The following is a 22,080-nucleotide window of genomic DNA, read 5'->3' on the forward strand; positions in this document are numbered from 1 at the left end:
CTCATGACTGACTCTCAGTCTGAGTCTGACAGATACAGATGCACCTTTTACATCACAGTGTCATGAAGATACATGACCTTTCTTCAGCTTTCATGGAACACTGCAGCTAGTGAAATACAGTACTGTAATTTAGTTAGAGTGGAAAGCCAGAAAGCAAAGTGAGTACAAGATATTCTCGTTTCACACAGCAATTACAAAGCCAGTCGCTAATTTATACTAATGAACAATTGAATACACCTCTTGTTTTGGTAATATTCATTCGTATATACAAGAGGATTTATTGCCTAGATATACACACGTTTTAAACTTGTTCCCAGTAAAGACTTTGTGTAAAACAAAGGTGTAAAACTCCTTTTAGTTCATGGGACACATACAGCCCCATTTCACCTGTAAAATCAATACATCACAAACGCCCCTCCAAAATTTCCAATGACTTCAGGTGTAAAGACGTAGATTCTTTAACTCCGACTTGTCCATCGCCAAGATTTTAAAAAGGTATTAAATAATTTTTCTCATTTAATGACCATTTATGAAATGATCCACTGCCTCTCATTTAATGATCACTGAAGATATCTTCAGGGTTTTAAACTGATTTTCAACACACTGATTCTACCATCAACACATACGCATCACAGGTCACAGTGGAAAGATGCAGAACCGTCACACCTATAGATTTTGTAGATAAAGAATACTGGTATTTCACACCTTTATGATTCATCTTATTCTGACCTAAAAATAGTAGTAATTTTCCAAAGGTTTTAACTGGTATTAATGAGCCTGGACAGCATTTTTTAAAGCCATCCAGTGAGCTGAATATGATCTTTTGGCAGGTAGTTCTGGCCCTCTGGCCACAAGTTTCACACTGCTGTTGTAATCACTTTCACTCCATACTTACAGTGAGCTAGGTCACCATATCACCATATATTAGTATAGGAGCAAGAATTTTATTAGAATAGAGTAAACTTGTTACATAGTTTAATGCATTTGTTAACACTTTCTAAATATTTGGTACTATTCACCCTGGAGAAGTGAAGTCTTAATTTATTTATGGTAGCTATAGATACAGTGTGTGAAAAATAACGCTTAGTAAAGTACAAAAACATCCACTCACCAGCCATTTGATTAGTTAGTAGAGTTCGGTAGGAGGGGTTGGACGCCTATTTACCTTCAGACTTGTTTTAATTCTTCATGTCACAGATTAAAAAGGGTGCTGCAAAATTCCCTCTGAGATTTGTCTGTTGTACATCCATGATACTCAACTCCCGTTCCACCAAAAGATGCTCTACTGGATCCAGTTACAGGAGTGTCACGTGGTGTGGTCTTCCGCTGCTGTAGCCCGTTAGCTTTATGTGCTGCTTGACCAGAGATGCCCTTCTGTAAGGATTGTTGCCTTCATGTCACCTCAAAGCAATTTGGCTATTCTCCTCTGACCTCTGACATCAACCAGATAGTCTCACCCAGAGAACTGCCGCTCATTGATATTTTCTCTTTTTTTTTTAGCGCATCCTCTGTAAACCCTAGAGATGGTTGTGTGGGAAAATCCCAGTACATCAGCAGTTTCTGAAATACTCAGATCAACCTGTCTTGCACCAATAACTACATCACGTTTAAAGTCATTAAATCACTTTTCTCAGCTTGAACGTGTCTTGAACGTGTCTGCGGGCATAACTGCACTTGGTGTGAGTGGCTGATAAGATTTATTTTTTAAGGAGGAATTGTACATAACGAAGTGGCCGGTGAGTGTGTTGTGCATTGTCTTTATTTAGATAAACAGATAAAAACACTGATACCAAACCTATTTCTACAGCAAGCCAGAAGCTAAAGCCAGAAGCTAAATAACTTCAAGTTAACTTAAGCTTAAAACAAAAGTTAAAAATCTCTGTTAAGCTAACAAAGCTCACACAGAACATTTTTTTTCCATTAATAAATACTCTGAGTTTCTCTCCTATTCACTGTTTTTTATCCTTTCCCTTTCTTGTCTTTTTTCTTCTCTGAGTCAGATTTTATGCCAGCCCTACCTCTCCTGCTAACACCGTTCCCCACTGTGCGGCCTTGAAGCCCGAACAAGGTACGTTCAAGTCAAAAAATAAATATACATTTCTCTTGGAATTGGTAAAAACTTCTTAAAGAAATGTGTGTTCACCCTTTTTTGTTGTGAGACAGAGAACTTTAATACAAACAACAAATAGGTCCGAAAAAATAAATAAATAAAATGCTAGCTTGACTTATTGCCGAGGTAACAAACTAGCTTGCAGCACCTTAGCTAATTAAAATGCTGCATCATCACGGTCTAATTTATCTTATGGCGATATGAACATATTTAGGCGGGTTTTGAATGTCAATCCAAGCTTTATTAGTTTTTTTTAGCTGATATTTTATCCTATTAATGACAGAAAGATGATTCGCCTTTTTCAAAATGCTTGTAATAAGGCAAAATTACATAATAAGTTCATAATTAAATTGCCATTTATGAGCAACATTACTGATTCCAGGCTTCAATTGTTTCAAATCAGTTTCACAGAAGTAAAGTTTATTAGCCAGGCTATAATTGCACTACTAGGTTCACCTGCAAATCAATTTTGTGTATTTATTAAAGCACTTTTATTTACGTTGTTAGCTTTAGAGGCGCCAATAAGTAGAATTTAGTTCCCTAAGATCTAGCTGCTGCTCCGTGTTCCCGTACTCACTCACTGCTGGCTGCAGACGGCCCATTCATCATAAATGTATGAGAGTTGTTGTGATCTTCTCAGTTAACTGATGGCAAGAGAACAAACAAGCATGTTTCCTCTAATGTATTTAACTTTCCCTTTCGCTTAAACTGAACACCACACCAACATTGATTTTAACTTCCTTGTCTGAGAAAACAAGAGAAACACCATATATTCTGTTGTAATGGCAAATACTTTGACCATACACAGATCGGACCTGGACTCTCTACCAGACTGCAGTATTTAAAAGCTGATTATTCAGTGCATTTGGGTTTCTCTGGGGTCCTGCTTGTGTTTTAGGGTGTGTGTGTTTGGGTGTGTGGCCCTTTAAAAACAAACAGACCAAAAGAAGACCATAAGAAAAAATGAGGGATGAGAGAGGAGAAAAAACACCCACTCAAACTGAAAGTGTGCATATGTATGCATGTATATGTATGTGTGTGTGTGTGAGGTTAAAGCCACACGCCGGGGTGTTTTTTCTTCTCTTTCCAGCATCACTATGACACAGCTCGTAATACACACACACACAGAAATGCATGCACACATACACACACACACATACACGCACGGTGGCGTTATGACAAGGTTGATCAAAGACTGAAAGAGCGACAGGCCGATCATCTTTGGTGAAACTACGTTTCTCTCGCTCACCGTGTCACTCTCCACCCCTTTTCTCACACACATGTCTACCTACCAGCAGACCATACACACATGCATTTCACTGCCACTGGGACAGCTCTCCTCGTGATGACAACTTAACAGGTAAAAAGACGGTTTTTGTTCTAATTTCAGTGTTTTTGTTTCTTTAAACAAAGCACTGTGGGGCAGGACTGTTTTTCAGAATACATTTAGAGAAGATTTAACGGTAAAACCCTGGGTCCCAGCATTAGCACAGTTAGCATACTCACACAGAAATGAAACACACCTGTCCTGTCCAGTCTTAGCTATCATCATTTACCAGTTAATTTAAATTCAGCAAAATTTAAATTCAAGGTGGACTTTTTTTTCTTTTTCTTTTTAAACGATTAGATATTTGTAGATTATGTCTAATCTAGTTCAGTCTAAATTCAAACATACAACATTTATCCATGAAGAATAGGATATATATTCGCAGGAATATGCATTTTATACATTATAAAAGCTGCAAGTCAGTATTAGAAGTGATTCATAATATGTTTGTACAGCTCTTAAACTTTGAGTAATGACCTAAATATGCAGGCGCGTCTCCTCCTTTCGCATTACTTGGACTGTTTTAATAAAAGCATCACTTTTATGCTTCCACTTAATCTCCTGAAAGTCTGACTGGTAGGTTCTGCGTGCATTAAATGTTTTGAGCAGCTGAAAAAGTAACTAGAAAATTCTTTTCTTCTTTTATTTTTTTTCTTTTTATATTTTTCAAGTGACAAACTGCACACTGCTAAGTCTCAACATTACTTGTAGCATTTCAGTGTTGTTAGCCACAACATGTTGGTGTTTACACCAAACATGCTCTTATAGAGAGAGGCTTAAAACCACAAGCTTGACTTTGTTCATTGTGAACATTGTTAAGATGAAATCTGGGCCTCTGCTTATCGCTGACCAGTTACATATAAAGTTGTTGTAGTGTAGGTATTAGCCAGACAAACAGCTGCGTGTATTATGAAGTATTTATTGAATGTGGCATTGTGGGGTAACGGTGTGAAACGGCTCTTAGTCAGCTTTTTAATGTTTCGACGATATTTGTTGAAGCCGTTAACATCGAGGTGTTGGAACTTTTGGATTCTGTACTTTTCTGTTTTAGGAATATTTCGGCGATGTTAATCGTCTCCCAGTTGATTTAAATGAGGTGGACCAAACTTTAGATGAAGAGTTTTCCTTGTTGTTGCTATTTTTGTCTTCCTCCGCTTTTGTGACCTTCTTTGACATCTGCAGACAGAACGGGGGCAACAACTGCCTCTTGTGTTGTTTTTTTTAAAGTTAGGAAGTAAGGCTTCAGCGCCTGTGGCAATGATTAAAAAACATATATACAGAACTTTTTTAAATGCTCGGCTTTAAAACCCGTAGTTGAGAAACCACAATTAAGTAAAGTTATTATCTTTAAATGACTTAATTAACATTACTCTGGCCTTTTACACTCTTTCTAGAAGAGGAGGTGAAATGAGGAAGCCAAAGAAGCTGCAGTACATGCTACTTTCACCCACAGACATAAGGTGTAAAAGGCAAGGACGATTTCCAGAAAAATTCTATCATTTGTTCATATAAGTTCAGGCCACGGTAGGTATTCAAAGCTACCGAGTGAAGTAAAAGACAAAACGAAATTATTGCGCAAGAATACACCGCCGCCGCGTTTAAATGCAGTAAAGTCGCAGACTTTAAAGTCTTATCGTACTCTGTCAACTTTAAGCATTTCGATGCATTCTTACCCCAGTCGGCTTTGCAAAAAGAGCTCATGTCGGGCCTGTGAGTGAACACTGACATTCAATCTTGCAGCACATTTTAGATATGCTCAGTCTTGGCCTCTGCCCTCCACTTACTCTTGACACTGACTTTTTAAATCAGGGAGCGTAGGGTTTTTTTGCTTTGTCGATTTCCCCTTCAAGTATCAAACGCTTTCCAATACTTGCTGCAGAGTCACCTTCCTGAAGCACCACGCTGCTGCTGCACAACTCCGGGTAGGAGCGTGTTGCGTGTTTTTAGTGCGTCTGCCGTAGATTTTAGTCGAACAACCAAAAAGCCCAAATTTGGTTCAGTGACTGAATTTTCTTTCACTTTATTTCCCACACGTGTTCTTACCTGCCATGTGATGTTTTTTTCGACAGCGGTTTTCACTTTGCCATAAAGCTGTGGCAGGTGAAGCATCCGGAAGGCAGTTTTTGTAAGTACAGTGTCTCCCTTCTCAACCATGGAAACCTGTATCTCCCTCTCAGTTGTTGCGGTGGCCTCTCTTACAGTCTGCCTCGCAGGATAACTTGGCCTACGGAAGATTTGCACTTCGCCCTAACAGTTGATTTTACGGAGTCTGATAATCATCACCCATTTTCACATTTCCATATCCTGATTGGTACTTTGTTCAAAGTAACGTATTTGTAAATTGCTATGACTCAGGGTGGGCTGGGTCATCTGCTGATCAGAAGCTTTGTGGGTCAATCGCTGACTTCTCCAGTTCAAACCCTGAAATTTGCAAGATATAGAACCCTAAACTTCGATTGCGAGTACTCATAGTTAAAAAGCGCTTAAAGGCACAGATTAATGTGATATGTGAATTTATATGGGTGAAAACACGATACGTTTGTATCAGTCCAGCTACCAGATTCATTCTTCTTTAGCTGCAAACCTGCTGCAGGAATTACGATAAAGGTGGCGAATACTACAATTCATTATTTTGTTTTATACTAGAAAATAATGTGAATGTGGCCCATTTGGAGAGACTTGTTTTCACCTTGAGTATTTTCTTACAATTTGTTGCGAAAAATTCTAAATTTTTTGCATTCATTTCGTAAAAAAACAAAAGAATAAGACGTGAAAGATTCTGGGCGCCCAAATATTTCTCTCTCATTTAGAGCTGTGTTTTTTGCTCTGCTGCTGTTATTGTATTCATACAGACATCAAAGTCACTGTGTAGCGTAAAACAGGTGTTAGGAATGCTAAAGAGGTGCACAATGAGGATAACAAACAAATAAATTCATCATTTAAGAACAAAGAAACACATCAATACAATTAGCAGCAGAGAGAACATAGGTAGATGCAAGCACAAGGTGCTTTTACTCTCTCATAGTTGATGCTATCTAATATGAATGCACCAGTTACTGCCTAACCACTGCTTGTGACCAGTTTCCAGTGGCCTAGCTGATAATCATCTACAGTTCTTCTCATCGGAGGTACTGTGTGGTTGCACTCATATCCTTTAGTACATAAGGGCACCTTTTTAAGTAGTGGATGACATGATACTCTTAACACCTTTTAAAAATCCTTATGAGCTGTAATTTGTTTCCTCTTAACTGTGTCACAGAAAAGTTTTAAAATTCTTTGTCCACTAGGTTATAGTGTAATATATTACATAGAAAACTGATGATAATGTCAGTGTAATTTGTTTTATTGTGATTGTTTAAAAAAAAATCTTTTAATATTGTTACATAGTACCACTTTCTTTAATGAAAGCTTAGTTATACTAGGTTATCTTAATGATAATAGTAGATTTAGCACGGGTAAATTAAGGACATTTTATTAAGCATTTCTAGAACTGCAAATCAAAGCCCATTATGAGTTTGATATCTTCAGAGCTCTGTGACAGCTTTCCGCCCTATCCTGAAGGGTAGTTTATAGGAACTGGGCTATACTGGATATTAAAATGCAACCTACACCCATTTCTCCGAGGTATATATTTCAGTCGCATCAGATTTGGTAAAGTTGCAATTTTGTTTGTGGGGGTTCAGTAAGATTAATGTTGAGTCACTGGTAATGTACGAGTTCGGTTAGCCGATGTAAAAGTGTCAGTTTTGTCTTTCTTTTTGGTTTAGTGTTTCAGCTCTCGCTATTACCTGCGATTAGGAAACTGAAGCCGTTTTCACACACAAACTTTTCTAGAGAATTGCAAAATGTTCCGCCTGCGTTGAACGATCGGACATTCAGCTGCAAAACCCGTGCGGTATCTAATGGCTCCGATTTGAGAATAGCTCTGGTGAATTTACAGCTGTTGATGGGTGGTCCCGTGTCCTGCAGTCCGCACGGTCAACAGCAATGTTCGGCTGGGGGGTACATTTGAGAAGAAAGAAGAAAAAAATAATAACAATTTGGACAGCGTCCCTACTTGACCTTCACATTTTCAGCGGTTGTTGTGCGACTTCAGCGTTACTGGTTTTCCAGATTTTCCCGAGAATCGACTATCCACAGATTCCAGCTTTTTAAAATTGACAGTACATTTGTAAAGCTGTACATATAAAAATAAAAAAATTAAATAAAAAAAAACACATTTTTTAAAATGTGCATATGTGAAGACTATGGCTTCCGGTCTAGATCTGGCCTATTGCAAATTTTGATTTGGTCCACATTTGAATTTATGCTTTTTGGCCTGCCTACCTATAGCTGTAACAAATCGGTCTCCACTGCACCTGAAAGCTTACAAACCGGCTGACAAGTTCACGTTAAAGGGCGACAACATTAAGAGAGGTTAGAAATTGAATACTTACCTACGGAGCATCCATTGGCCGATGACGCGTCGATCTCTCTGGCCCAAATCTTGATGGAGCTGTAGAGGCTTCATCGATCAAAGATCTTTGACTTTTAATGAAATTTCCCACACAGCTTGTCACGGTTAGGCTTGTGAAACCAGCGGTGTGAGACTCGAATATCCAAGAACAAAACTAAAGATTCCTTATTTCACTTTAAGTATTTGATTTTAAATGCCATGTACTTAGCAGGAATAACAAGGCTTGTGAAACAGGTCGCTTCCTTGCACAACTGTATTCAGACTTTATTATTTTGATTGACTATGGTAGGTAAGCAGGTTATTTGATGATGTAAGATGGCCATGATGAGACATGCAATCCACAGTTAATCCAAGCCTGTCAAGAAACACTGTCTGCGACTGTGAAACCGTTTGCTTTCACTACTTAAGTTAGAAGTTAAGGGGATAAATTCTTGTATGTTCTGCATTACGTCGATTCTTCTGCTACAGCATCAGTTGACCCCTGTGACCTTCATGCAAATGGATGTAATTTAAAACGGAGAGCTTTGCAGCTGTGTGCTAAATAGGTTTGAGTCATGATTGTTACTAGCTATGATAGTGTAGCTGGTCTCATTTTTTTACCCGGTGACTCGTGTGTGTGTGTGTGTGTCATGTAGTCCCGGAGACATCGTCTGTAACAGGAACTACCACAAAGCCGCTTGTGAGTACTTTCGCAGGTGTCTGTGCATCTTGATATTGATATTTTGTCAACGATATAGTGTCACAGCAGTGCAAAATGAAGTTACTAAACTTTACAGGTATGCAGCTGAGCTCCTTGCTGAAGCTGGATGTAGTTCAACTCGAGAATACTGAGGACTTGTGTGGCAAAAGTAGTAAATACCACTGATTACTGGCCCAGAAAGCCAAGGTGTTAACAGAAGTTGCAGCTTGTGTTACTAAATGGCTTCTTATTGGAGATTTTATCCAATATCCATGCGTGGGGATAAGACTTTAAATGATTATATTATTTGGATCAAATTAAAGCTCCACATTTAAATATCTATTCACCAGCTCGGCCTTCAGCGAGCATGACCGTAACGTTGTCGTCTGCCTGCACCTATGTACATAAAACATCATGCAGCAGAAAACTCGACGGTTTGAAAAATCTTTCATCATATTCAAACAGGTTTCATGACTTCTGCAGCTTCTGAAAGGCCGAAACAATCTAATGGGAGATTTCTCAACAGTTTTAGGCAGTGTTAGTTTATTAGAGCTCTCCATTAATAAAAAATATTTTCATTTAAACGTTTTTAAATGAAAATAACTTGTCACTTTTATACCAGGCTAAAACCTTTTGCGCTTTCTTTTAAGTCGTTAACTTGTGAAGAAGACGAAGAATCACAAATTTTACATGAAAGAGGTCTGTAGCACCTCGAGTACATTTGCACGCAGCGGGGTCTCTGAACATTTTCTCTTCTGCCCTGTGATCTTGTTTTTAAGTAATAAGCTTCTTTTTTTCCCCTAGTTTGGGGAATGACTAACACACGAAGAGGAAAATATGCCATATTTCCAGCCTTAGAGGTTTTTGCATGAAATACATCAGTTTTCAGTGTAGTGGTTTTAGAACTTTCCTTCCACTCGCTTTACATTTCAACCAAAGCTGTAGACGTCTGGTGTTTCTGCATTCGTATTGCGAGAATAAACATAGTTGCACATATAAATCACTGGTTAGGACCCCAAAGATAGAGCGTCACTGCGCTGGTTCTTAAGTGTGCAACTAATACTTTAAAAATAACAACTTTCTGTCAACACTTCAGCTTTTTGTTATAAGAGTCTAATGTAGGTTTGACATTGTTGTCGATGCGCTGTGTTTCTAAATTGTTAATGAAAGGGAAGCTCTCGACTTACACTTTCTGTACAGAAAATATCTTCTGGTTATTCCGAGACGCTCTCTGCGCATCTTATTATATACTTTAATAAAGGAACGCGTTCCTGTTTTGAAAAACAATCTGTCTCACCTGCTAGTTGTATGCTGAGCAGTTTGGTAGCAGTTTCATTATATACACTGTATGACTTTTTAGGCGATGTTAGATTTTGTCGTAGTAGCACAGAAGATCGACAAGGTTAGTGAGAGGCGCTGTTCAAACGGCATTTTTTTTGTGTGAAATTGTCTGCTTCGTGTTTGTTTCAAGTTCTCTAATCCATTACGTTCCTCTCTTCCCGCTAGTCATCGCTCTTTTTTTTTTTTATAAGTGACGGAAGACAGACAGAGATACGACTCGGAGAGAAAACACGAGAAAAAAAAAGTCCAGAAGTGCTCGACTCTTTCCCCCTCCTCTGCTCCCGCAGGTTTTCAGGGTGAATTCAAGAGAAAACTAGAGAAACGTCTCCCCCGTACATCCTCCTCCGCACTCCCCTTTTATCCTTTCACATTCTTTCATTCACACTTTTTTTTTTTAAATCCGGCTGTTTTCTCAAGGTGAATTTATTTATGCAAACACTCGTTTGCATCAGATTCAGACACAACATAAGAAATCTCTGTAATTAAAGGGTCTTTAGAGCAGTTGAGGTTTTTAAGCCCTGAACGTAATACGTTAGTGAGGTGAAGAACAATTTTAAATTGTAATAATAACAGTAATAATAAAGCTTTTAGTTTACTGCCCTTTTTAATATTGAAATACATGATTCCATACAACTATAATTTTATGTTGGCATGATCATCAAAGTAGTAATGTTAGGTTAGAGATAAAGAGCCTGAGAAACCCACTGTGGTGATTCAAGTTCATCTTTACAAGTAAACTCTGGAGGAGAAGACTCTCCGTGCCAGTTACCAGTTCACTGTACTGCATTTGGTCTTTTGGTATTTGAAAGGCGTCAAAGACAAACATTGAAAAAGATAAAAGATAAAAACAAATAGGGACAGCAATCTCTCAGCACTGTTAGAGAACAGACAGCGTGTGTCGTATTTAAAATCGAGTGTTTAAAATCTGATGAAATGTTTCACTCTGGCCACCACGAAGCCTTGAAAGAACACCTTGTAATTTATAGAAATAAAATATGGGCATTTAACATATATGCTAATGTTGAGGTTGATCTGTCAGACAGTTGAGTAGTTACTGCATTATCTATTATGCATGTTAATACTGAGGTTTCCAGTGTGTAATCGCAGTGTACAAGTGACCTCAGCATTAACATGACCACCTACACACTCAGATACTGATTTTGATTGTTGCTGGATTATTGGATCATTCAATACTTATAACAATTCTTCATTTATTACAAAGTCACCCACCTCTCTAAGGACTGGACTTGAAATATTTCCAAATGTGAGCAGTTGGACAGTAAATGTCCCGGCTAGTGTGGCTATTAATCAAACAGGCATCCCAATTTAACTGTCTAGGATACTTTGATAATGCTCAGTTTGTTCAACTTTGTTTTTGTTCATTTAATATATAGAAAGAAACTCATGCACCTGAAAAATATGCATGAGTTTAATGTTTACACAGATATTTAAAGTAAGAGAGCACATTGGCACAGGTTATATGTGTACAGCTGGTTCCAGTTTTATGAGCTGTATATAATTGTATATACATGTGACTGCTGACTGTATACACTGTACAGATCTTATATACTTATACTACATGTGTAAATATATATTAGTTCACTACTTTTTTGTCTTGTTGTTTTTAACTGCTCATACTTCCAACCCTTATGTTTTTTATACCAACCACAAAGTATTTTATACCTTAGCACTGCCAGTCAGTTAACCACATAGTATATTTAGATCCTTGGTGGTGATGCAGAAGGCTCATTTTAATTTCACTGTAATATATTTAGGGACTCGAGTCCCTCATGGTCTCGTGTGTGTTAATATGACCGTGTGTGTGTGCGTCTTTGTGGCAAACGTTGCAGCTCACAGAATTGTGGACCTGCCGGTGGTTGTGTCTGAGGTCGTGAGTTGGTGTTTTAAGGTGACTACATGACATAACAAAGGCAGAAAATGACAGATTAGCAGTTAAAGGTGCATACTATGTATGTGTGTGTGTGTGTGTGTGTGGCTGGTGAGTGGGTGGGTAAGTGGGTGGGGCTGCAGTGTTTAGAGGGTTCCCTGAACCTCATCGTTTGTCGCCGTCTTCCTTCCTGTTTCATTCTTTCTCACTTCCTGTCAGCTGACTCAGCCGGAGAATCTTGATCTGGTAAACATGTATGCTACCGCCTCTGCACACGCACTCCTTCTATATCACACGCACACACACACATAAAGTGTACTGTAGCTAGACAATGCATGTACATCCATATATACTGAACCACACCATGTGTACCGGAAAGAAACACAAGTACTTTTAGCACTTGTTACATGGTCAGAGTTGGTTACTGAGCCGTAGAAATAGAGCCCATGTAGCAAACATATAGCTATATGTATATAACATTAAAAACTGTTATTACTCCAGAGTCTGTGATGAACTGCTTTTGAACACACCTCCCCCCTCAAAAACCCCCAGCATAAACTAAAAAGCTGACAACAAATGAAGGGATAGAAAGAAAAGAAGAGGCAGAGATTAAAAAAAAGGTGGCGAAAGAAGAAAGACGGCATGAGAGACAACAAAGTTGGGCGCTCAGTGAGAAAAGAGAAACAAAAGAGATAAGGCCAGGCGAAGAGGCGGAAAGAGACACAGAGAGATGGAGGAGGGGGGCAGAGAGATAAAGATAGCTGAAAGGAGGGAGATCCGTCAGCGTTTGTTTCCTCAGGATGTGGTTACCACGACGACGAAAAGGCAGCGAGGCAACATCACTACCCCGCTGGTCCTCTTTGACACCTGCAAGTGTGTGTGAGTGTGAAAGGCAGAGTGTGTGCGCGAGTGCGTGTGTGTACATCTGTTTTCAGTGAGTAAGTAAGTCGGTAAATGAGTGTATCGCTGTGAAAAAGACAGACTATAAGAGCTGTCCATTTTGCTTCAAGTGTGACAGACAGTGTGTGCGTGCATGCGTTAATGTATGTGTGTACTGTCAAAGGATGCACAGTAAGGGGAGAGAGAGAGGTAGTAGGAAGGACTGTGTGAGAGGTCGAAAATCTGAAAGGGGAAATAATTAGACGAGCAGTCGAGACGGTGGAGAGGCAGAACGAATGATGACAGCAGTAAGAAGAACAATAAGAATCCGAAAAAATGAACAACAGAAGACAAACTTCTGTGAAAAGGAAATTAAGCGCCAAAGACTGGTAAAAAAAAAAGAAAAGAAAAAAAACCTCAATACGTATACAGTGTATTTGTCGCTTCATCTCATCTTACTTGGTTCTTTCTCTGTCTGACTCACTCAGTGTCCTATTTAGAGCAGAGTGTGGTTTCAAGAAAGAAAGAAGAAAAACCAATGAAGACTTAAAGATTTAATCCAATGTAAATATCTGTACTCGAACAGTATAATGTCAATCACAGTATCAGAAAGAAAAGTGACTGTCATGAAACTGAAGGAGCGTATTAATTTTTCTTTTCTACAGAGCACCGACTGGTAGGAAAATGACTTTCTCTTCAGTCACTTCTCTGGTTTTCGTGCAGCGTTCGTGCATTTTTCTTTAGACTATGTTGCGGACATTTACTATCTCATTGATGATCTGATTAAATAAGGTGCAAAACTGTGTTAGTGTAAATGCTCAACAGGAATGTGAATGATTAGAAAAATGAAAATGGACATTTAAAAGACGTCTCTAATAGTTAAGAACTGCAGCAGTTTGTGTCACGGCGTGAGACTACCGTTGGCTGATTCACGATGCTTTGTTTTAGAAACAGTAGAGTAAGAAATCATCAGGCCATTTAAAAATAAAGTTAAATAACATGTTGCTAGCTTGATGCTGTGGTTACTAAGTTGATGCATGTGTGAGTCTGTAGGCCTGTTTGAATGACCCTGCTATGTTAGTGCTGCTTGCTTGGTTGTTTTGATTGTAACAAGAAGCTAGCTCAGATTTTGATGTCGGCAAAGATAGAAAGCATAACAATACATGGCACAACTGATCTTTCCTATAGGTTAGTTATCACCACACAAGTCATCTACTTTGCACAGACGGCTAATTGGATACTTGTTTATCAAATTTATGTTTTCATACTTAAACTCTGTTTTTGTTACCTTCAGGCACTCTAGCAAAATCCAGAGGCCCATTATGGAGGATCGTTCATCGTCCACCCAGTCTTTCTCCAACCTCAACCACCACCGCCACCGTCCATCGTTTTCTCTCACCTTTGCCAACTGCCAAGGCTCTGAAGCGGGATATCTGTCATCTCAGCCTGGCCAGGATCCTCTGGAGCAGTACGAGTGTAGAGGGGAAGAATCCACTGCTTCGTTCCTGACATCAAACGCCTCCTCTGTGACGAGGAAGACGAGTACTGGGGGGGACAGAGTGTTCCTAAGCACGAGTGCCAGCAGTTTGGATGGAGATGCTAGTTTTGGCCACCTTGATGGAGACGGTGCCTTAGGCAGCCATTTTGACGACTCTTGGTATGGCAAAAAGGAAGCTTGGGAGGATAAGGATAGTTGTGAAAGCACCACAGATGGGAAAGGTGATTGTTACAGTAACACAAATGATGTTTTTTACACGATAAACTGTCCGAGTGAGGAAGGAGCGAGGCGTAGAGTCAGAGCACCCTATAATAATTATGCTCACGTAAAGAGTGAGCCTAAAAGTGACACTGTGGTTTACAACAGGGAGGGTAACGTTAGCCACTTTCCTAAACAAACTCCGTCTTGCAACAGAACTGGTACAGTCAGCTTTAATGACAGCAGCGTAGATTATTGTATGATGGACGCAAGAACAAGTGATAATTATTTAGGGAGAGACGACAATTATGGGCCCAGTTGTGGCTCAGGTGAGGTTCAGTTTCAGCCAGCAGAGGCTGAGGGACATTGGCTTAATGTCTCTCCCTCAAGTCAGGGAGAGGCGAGGTGGAGAGCATCAGCGGTCAACCACGCGCTGGCCTCAGGGGCCCTCCCGCAGAGATCGCTTATCGGCATGAACAGCAGGACATACACTCAGAAACTGGATTCCTTCTCTGAGGCCTTTCTCTCCCAGCGAAAGAGAAGATTTCCTGTGATACCCGGTGGAGATCCCTCTGGACAAATCTGGGAATTTGGAGTAGGGAGAGGTGAAACCCCAGGACTGGTCAAGTCAAGGCAAAGCTGTGCTTTTGACTCAGACTCCTATCTGCCTCCCTCTTCCTCTTCTTCTTCTTCCCCTGCTCACCCCTCCTCTCTTCCATCTTTCCCCTCTCCTCCCACATCCTCTCACTTCATGCCTTCTGTTCTTAGCCCTCCTCCCACACCTTTACCTCCTCCACCCCACTCGCCCTCCAAAATGGACTCGCCCAGTGGATACGGGGGCACCGGACATTCAGTCTCTCAGGGAGAATCACTTAGTATGCTCCAGTTTTTTGCCTCCCGCATCTCATCCGCACCTTCTGTCCACTCTTCTGGGATGATATGGAAGCTTCCACTGCTGTCGCACAGCTTTCCACAGTCATCTGGTGACCCCGGCAACATTGAATGCAACGTAAGAGCCTCCCATGGTGACGACTATGGCAACATGACAGGTATCGTATAGCTTTTTTTTTTTTTTTTTTTAATGAAATAATGAAGTAAGAATCCAGAAGAATATATTTCAAGCTTGAAGGATAAAGACCACCCGCAGGGTAAGAGGGGGATTTTTATTATAGTTTATTTGACTGTTTGAGAAAAAAGAATCAGGTTTTTTCCCCTGTAGAGGTCAATTTTTAAGATTTTGTTTTATTTCACTTCTTTAACTTTCAGACTAAAATAAAATATCAAATACACATAATTTTTTAACATTTGTACTTTTGGATATTTATGCAAATTAATGCATATTAAATAAGATAGTGTCTAATTTGCATATATAAACATACAGTTTTAGGAAAAAAACTACTATTAGCTTTGACTTTAAATACTAGTTTTACACTAATATGAAATTTTACAGCACATATATTTAAAAGAAGCTTTTTTAAATTACATTTTTCAGTAGAACTGACTGAATTTTTAGGAGAATTTACTTTAAATTAATTTTCCACTTGTATTCAAGTCTGTAAGGTTTCTATTTAAAATAAGCTGTACACATTCACAGCCTGTTTTATAAAGCATCCTTTTCCCAAGAACTGGCAGGCTGCTGACAGTATTACTGTAGTACTGATTTACTAATTGATAAATGATAAACAAAATCCCCTTAGTCAATACGTTTGAGTCTAATATGACAATGAAATGAACAAACAAAGACCAACTTTTAATCTGGCTTCATATTATGTTCAGACTTGTGTTGTGGAAGGTGGTGTATTTTTAGAAACACAAAGAAAAATTGCCTGAGTCTAAGTAAACAGCGATTTTGTTTTTTTTACCTTCTTCCCATGTTGTGTCCCCTTTAATTACCTTTATTTTCCCCACTTATCAAAAACCACAGGTTAATGCCCACATGTAAATTTACGGGACATGTGGGTTTTTGTAGGTGTGCGTGTTAAGTTTCCCATTTCCCTTATGCAAATCAGGGTTTCACTTTTCACATTTTCACAACCAGAACCATTCGTAATAGATGCATTTCATACATACATTTGAAAACATGCTCGTCAAAAATGAGCAGAGCGAAAATGCGGGTTTTTCTTGAAACTCGATCGTTGTTTTTCTGCGTAACAGAGAGACTTTAGTGTGACTTTCTCACTTTTTTCTCGCTTTTGTTGGTGCACAGATATAATGACTTTTTGATGATTTTGTTTGTGTGTCTGCTTGCCTTGGAATTAGACAGTCAGACAAATCAGTAAATAATAAAGCCCTGGCAGCCTCATTATTTGCGTGCACACCCACTGCACTCCCTTTACTAATTTCTTCCTCCCGATTATGTTTTTCTAGCCGCACGCGACATTCTTCAGTCTCCTGAATCAACCCTGCTTACGCCCTCTTCCCATCGTTTATCCCTTCACCAATCCAGAGCCCTATGCTCCTCCAGTGGTCCATCCCCCAATTCCCCTTTCCATCTTCCCTCTCATCCCCATCATCCGTCTGGGGAACATCACGAGACATCAGAAAAGACGTCTCCTCATGTTCTCACCCAGAAAGTAAGGAATGGACCCGCCAGTCTAAACCAGTCAAATCTGCAGGTATAGCACACTTACCAGTACGTGAAATAATTAGAGACGTTTTAAACTTATGCATTGATACTCAGGGAAATTGTTTCGTTCAGTTTGCTGGGTTTCAGACAACAAAAGCAATATCAGCTTTGTCTTCACATATCCAGGACTGTGAGGTCCAGCTTTGGTCTGCATTAAGACTAATCAGGTTCTCAGGTTGTAGGATTGCATAAAAGATAAAACCTCAGATGATGGATAACCTACATTAGAATATATAATTTTATATATGTTGCTAAATCATACTTGAGAACATCTTTGCATGCATCCGTTACTCTTCCATGGCCCAAACTCAGGAGATCAGTTAGCGAGGAGGCAGGCGAGACTCGCTACAGCTGGAGAGGCGTCGCAGTCAAAGTGGGCGGATGCCTAAATGCTTCTTTGTCAAGAAATTACGTTAGCTCCAACTGCATTACTGCTTCTAAAACCACAGCTTTTTATTTTTAGACATGTTGAGTAGATAAACTGTGTAAACGAGACAGACATGGAAATGGTGATAGGCCTGTTGTTCGCTTTAAGTTAGAGTAGGCTGTTGCTCGGGCACCCTTCATATTTGTCTCGGCGTACATGAGAACACACGTGATCATTCAGCATGCATGTTATAAATTTGATGTTGGCCTTTTCTCTGTATTTGTAGCACAGAAGTATCTCTGATCCCGTCAGCTCTTACACTTAGACCACTGTGCAGATGTTTCTAAAGTCTCGCCCCAAAATGTTAGATTATCGTGCCTTATATCATCAAGGATATCAGTCTCATTTTTTTCCTTTTGTTCTCAAAGCAACAAGACAAGCCAGTCTACACTGGAAAGCCTTTCCCCAGCCTGCTTCGCTCCTGCAGAGGACTGAAGAGGATTTGTTACACTCCTTATCCGCTCCTCAATCCTGCCCGCAGAGGAACTGGGCTCTTCTCCTCCATTTCAGGTCTCCATCACAGAGAGGAAGGAACAGTGTGTGAAGAAGAGGGCGAAGAGGAGTGCAGCGTGTTTCGGTAAGTGCTAAATATCAGAAGACTAGTGGCAGCAACACAACAGTTGTTACTGTACTGCTGGCTAGGATAATAGTTATAGAGAATCAGAGCTACAGATGTTTTGTTAATGAGAAAGCATTAACACATCAACGGATATATATTTAGGTACCTTAAAGTTTATATGGTTGTCTTTTATGTCTGTTTTCATATTTGTGCTCCGTTTGTTTCTCTTTTTGTTCCCCTGCTTCCAGATTTGTCAATGTGGGTCCAGATTTCCAGGCTAATCTTCCTCCATGCTTAGCCGATGGCAAACAGTCAGGGCTGCGGTCACCAGACGAAGAGTCCCTTACGGAACAGTTACTCTGGAAACCATTGGACAAGAAAGAAGAAACTGGTGACTTACCAGGTCAAGGTAAGCAGCACACAAAAATACAGTCCAGCTCAGGACAGTGACTGCACTTTAAAATTTTGTGGAATTCAAGGACTTTCAACATTTTAGGGAAGCTAAAATGTCAGGGCTGAACTCAAAACAAGTTGATATAAGTGAGCAAAATAATAAAGTGTCTCTAAAATGAACTGGTACTGAACTGATTAAAATTTACTGGGTTTATCTGTGCTCAGTGGAGAAGCTGCTGTCCATGTGCAGTTCCAGCTGCCTACCAGGGGGAGGCAGTAACTCCGAGCTGGCTCTGCACTGTCTGCACTCTTGCCAGGGAGACACAATGGTAGGAAGTCTTTCTTCCTTTTCTTTATCCTTTTCTTTTTTCTTTCTTTCTTTCTTGGCAATGTTGCATCCCTCATTTTTTGTTCTCTCCATCTTCCGCCACTCCCTCCTATGCAGGCAACACTGGAGATGCTGTTGTTCTCACAGCCGTCACCAGCAGGAGACTACCATTACTCTGGTAACCTTTGACCTCAGTTTAACTCACCTGCTTACATGACTCTTTGGATTGACAGTGTCTAGTTACCCAGAAAACAGTCGTTTCTCAGAAAAAAATACCATTTACATGGACTAAGCATACCTACTTGTAACATTAAAAACAATAGTTTTTGGTTTTATGAAAATGATATGTTAGTATCATGCTGGCATAAAACTATGGACATTTTAATTGGATCTCCATAAAGTCATGTTGCATGACTTTTTATTCTGTCCACCACTACTCCAACCCAACTTTTTACTTGACGATGATGACGATGATCATTACTATTATTATTAAAAATATTATTGTTTTGCTGTTATGCATATAAAAATGTTCTTGTTGGTGAATGCTTGCCTCTGAGGAAAACAAAAATTGTCTTTGCAACAGCAAAGTCCAATAGTGGTATTACTTGTAGGGGTTTGATTGGAGGGGTTAATGTGTCTATAGCCATCTATATCAGAAGATTAAAAGAAGTCACATGATCTGGACATGGGTCTGTGTTCAGATGGGATACAGTTTTTCTAACTAACTATCTAAACAACAAGGTAACAGCAAAAAGCGGTGAAGCAAAACTAGCTAAAACATGTTGTGATCGTAGGCATTTACCTCTTGTGTTTCTCTGAAACACTAAGCAATGTGAGACAGCAAAGGCAGAACAATTCTCACTGTGCGTACAATGAAGGCATTGTAGCAGCTTAGACTTCTCTCTACCTCAATCACATACCACAGCCCCTCCCCCTTGCCTGGTGCTTTTAAATCCACTAAGAACCATGTAAAGTACAGAATGGACATTGTTTTGCATGGTAGTACCCATGTGTTCCTGTAAATGCAGGCAGTACTGTTCACAGAGACAGACTGCAGATTTATTGTTCATCTATTTGTCTTTCACTGTCAAGTTACTACATGTGGTAGCATTGCTTAATATGTTACTGTGACCCTGTAGTGTTTCCTTTGATTTCTCATGCACCTTTTGTCCCTTCCCACTCTCTTGTTGTGCGTAGGCTGTGATCTTTGGACAGATACTGAAAAGACTCTCTTCAGTGACGCTCTCGGGACTTATGGAAAAGACTTTTCACTCATACAGAAAATGGTAAAACACAACAAATGGTTGTTGTTTGTGCAACACGATGACACACGGCACCATAATCAGCCAGCAGTTTACTGAGATAAAAATAATTATTTGTGGGTCAAATCAGCGCATAGAATGAAAAACAGAACATCAGCACCACAAGTATTCTGCTGGTTACTTCAGGGTGAAACAGTATGTTTCTCAGATGCAATTTTCTTCTTCTTCTTGCCTAAACCTGTTCAGTTTTTGGTGTCTCACCACGCATATTACTGGACTGCATCGTCTTCCCCAAAGGGCCTTTTGGCACTTCAAGGATCAAATTACTAACCTTGCTGTTCATACACAAAAGGCAGTGGCTTCACCGCCCGAGCCATCAGCGAGCCAAGTACATGTTGCAACTCGATTCACAAGAGCAGCAGTTTGCACACGAAAAGTCTGGAAGAAATATCTGAATGTGTCAGGTGATTTTTTGCTTCCTGACACATGTCAGTTCATAGGGCCTTTTTAGCCATATTTACAGCTGAAGCATAGACTGATTTTATATTCCTGTGTCACGGTGTAAGACATATGTTATGTGGCAATAAATCGAGATTGGTATGTGTGTGTGTGTGTTTCAGGTGAGGACTAAGACAGTGTGTCAATGTGTCGAGTTTTACTACCTGAGCAAAAAGCTGCAGGACAAGCAGAAGAAACAAAAGGAGGAGGACGAGCGACGAGATGTAGAGCTGGATCAGCAGAAAAGTGTAAGAAACATTAAAAGAAGCCACGAGGAACTTAAAATTGCATTTTTTTCCCCCTTTTGTCAACATGTTCTGTTTATTTCTTTTGCATTTGAATGCCCCGTGTCCAGCTTTCTTTCTCCCTGTTGTTAGTTCCTGTGGTGGTTTGTCTGTTCTCATGATATTATAGATTAGAAGCTAATAGGATACAGGGTATTTGGACTATTCGTGTCGTCTAACATTAAATGCGTCACATAAATGGAGCTCACAAATCAGAGAACGCTAACTCTTAAGTGCTCCTGTTACTTTAGGTGACGCCCATGTGTCAGCCAGTGGACAAACAGTTTGCTCTGGAGGGGGCTGTTCCTGTGACCCCATTGGCTAGCTTCTTTCCCTGCAAGTTGTGTGGCAAGTAAGTAGCACCAGTCATAAGAAAGGAAGCTTGCAACAAACTTTTTTCTGTGTTTGGCATCAGGGCAAACAAACAGATGGTTTTCATTGTCAAGCATTCTTTTAAATTCCGTCGTTCCCTCCCCTCCTTGTTTGCTCCAGAATGTTCTACAAAATCAAGTCCCGTAACGCTCACATGAAGATCCATCGCCAGCCTCAGGAGGACTGGACCGACAGGCGGCTGCAGCACCAGCTCCTCACCCAGCGTCTGGCCCTCAGTCGTCCCACCAACCTCATGCCCACCCCAGCTAGTAATCTGCTCCCAGCCCAAGCTCCGGCTCCAGCATTTACCTCCTCTGATTTTGCCGGAACGAGCAGCAACAGTATTGTAGACAGCGTCCACAATTCTGTGACCAATAACAACCCCGGCGTTCCCAGCAACGCTAACGTCCTAGATCCCAGCACGGTTGTATCTTATAGCAGCATTGCTCCTCCAGACTCTCATGGGATCGCCAGTATTGATGGCAGAGACTCAAATCAAAGCGAGCCCACCACTGTCTTACCCTTCCATCAGTCATGGGGCTCCTTCGGACATCCTCCAGACCAAAGTGCCTTCTACTGCAACACAGGGGGTAAGGAGGATGTTGGAGCTGAGACAGTGGGGGGGAAACAGACAACTAACTGGCAGTAGTGGTCAACTATCCCACAAGCATTACCACCACTAAAGTCTGAAACGTATTCAAACTTTGTGTTTAAGTTCAAACATCGTGTTTTATTCAAACTTAAGTGCTTTTATGAAACATTATCAAAAGATACATTTTTGCTGTAAATCCTGTACTTAAAGGTGTTACATATTTAATTGTTTGATAAGCATTTGATGTTTCAATAAATGTTTAAATTGAGGATTGTTTTTTAATCATTCTGTATTTGTTTAAATGGAATAAATGAAACCTTTTTTTAGGTGTAAATTTTTATTCTTTTATTCTACAACGGTTTG

The 22,080-nt window shown here is 40.0% G+C and overlaps 1 protein-coding gene across 4 annotated transcripts; it reads left to right on the plus strand.

The window, feature by feature from the left end:
- Positions 1-842: 842 nt before the first annotated feature.
- On the plus strand, positions 843-22,051 carry LOC113018603 (uncharacterized). Of its 4 annotated transcripts, none has more exons than XM_026161752.2 (12): positions 843-1,736; positions 2,001-2,068; positions 13,975-15,425; positions 16,744-16,991; positions 17,798-18,006; positions 18,237-18,397; positions 18,607-18,710; positions 18,827-18,887; positions 19,907-19,995; positions 20,592-20,717; positions 21,005-21,105; positions 21,246-22,051. In XM_026161752.2, exons 3-12 carry the CDS (start codon positions 14,003-14,005, stop codon positions 21,772-21,774), a joined length of 3,051 nt encoding a protein of 1,016 aa, XP_026017537.1. In that variant the 5' UTR covers positions 843-1,736; positions 2,001-2,068; positions 13,975-14,002; the 3' UTR covers positions 21,775-22,051. The 4 variants fall into 4 exon arrangements, with proteins under 4 accessions (XP_026017537.1, XP_026017540.1, XP_080156050.1 ...); XM_026161755.2 differs by having other exon boundaries at positions 16,744-16,949; XM_080299924.1 differs by lacking the exon at positions 843-1,736 and having other exon boundaries at positions 1,946-2,068.
- Positions 22,052-22,080: the final 29 nt, after the last annotated feature.

Source organism: Astatotilapia calliptera, chromosome 3 (genome assembly GCF_964374335.1).
Source record: "Astatotilapia calliptera chromosome 3, fAstCal68.1, whole genome shotgun sequence".
NCBI lineage: Eukaryota > Metazoa > Chordata > Actinopteri > Cichliformes > Cichlidae > Astatotilapia > Astatotilapia calliptera.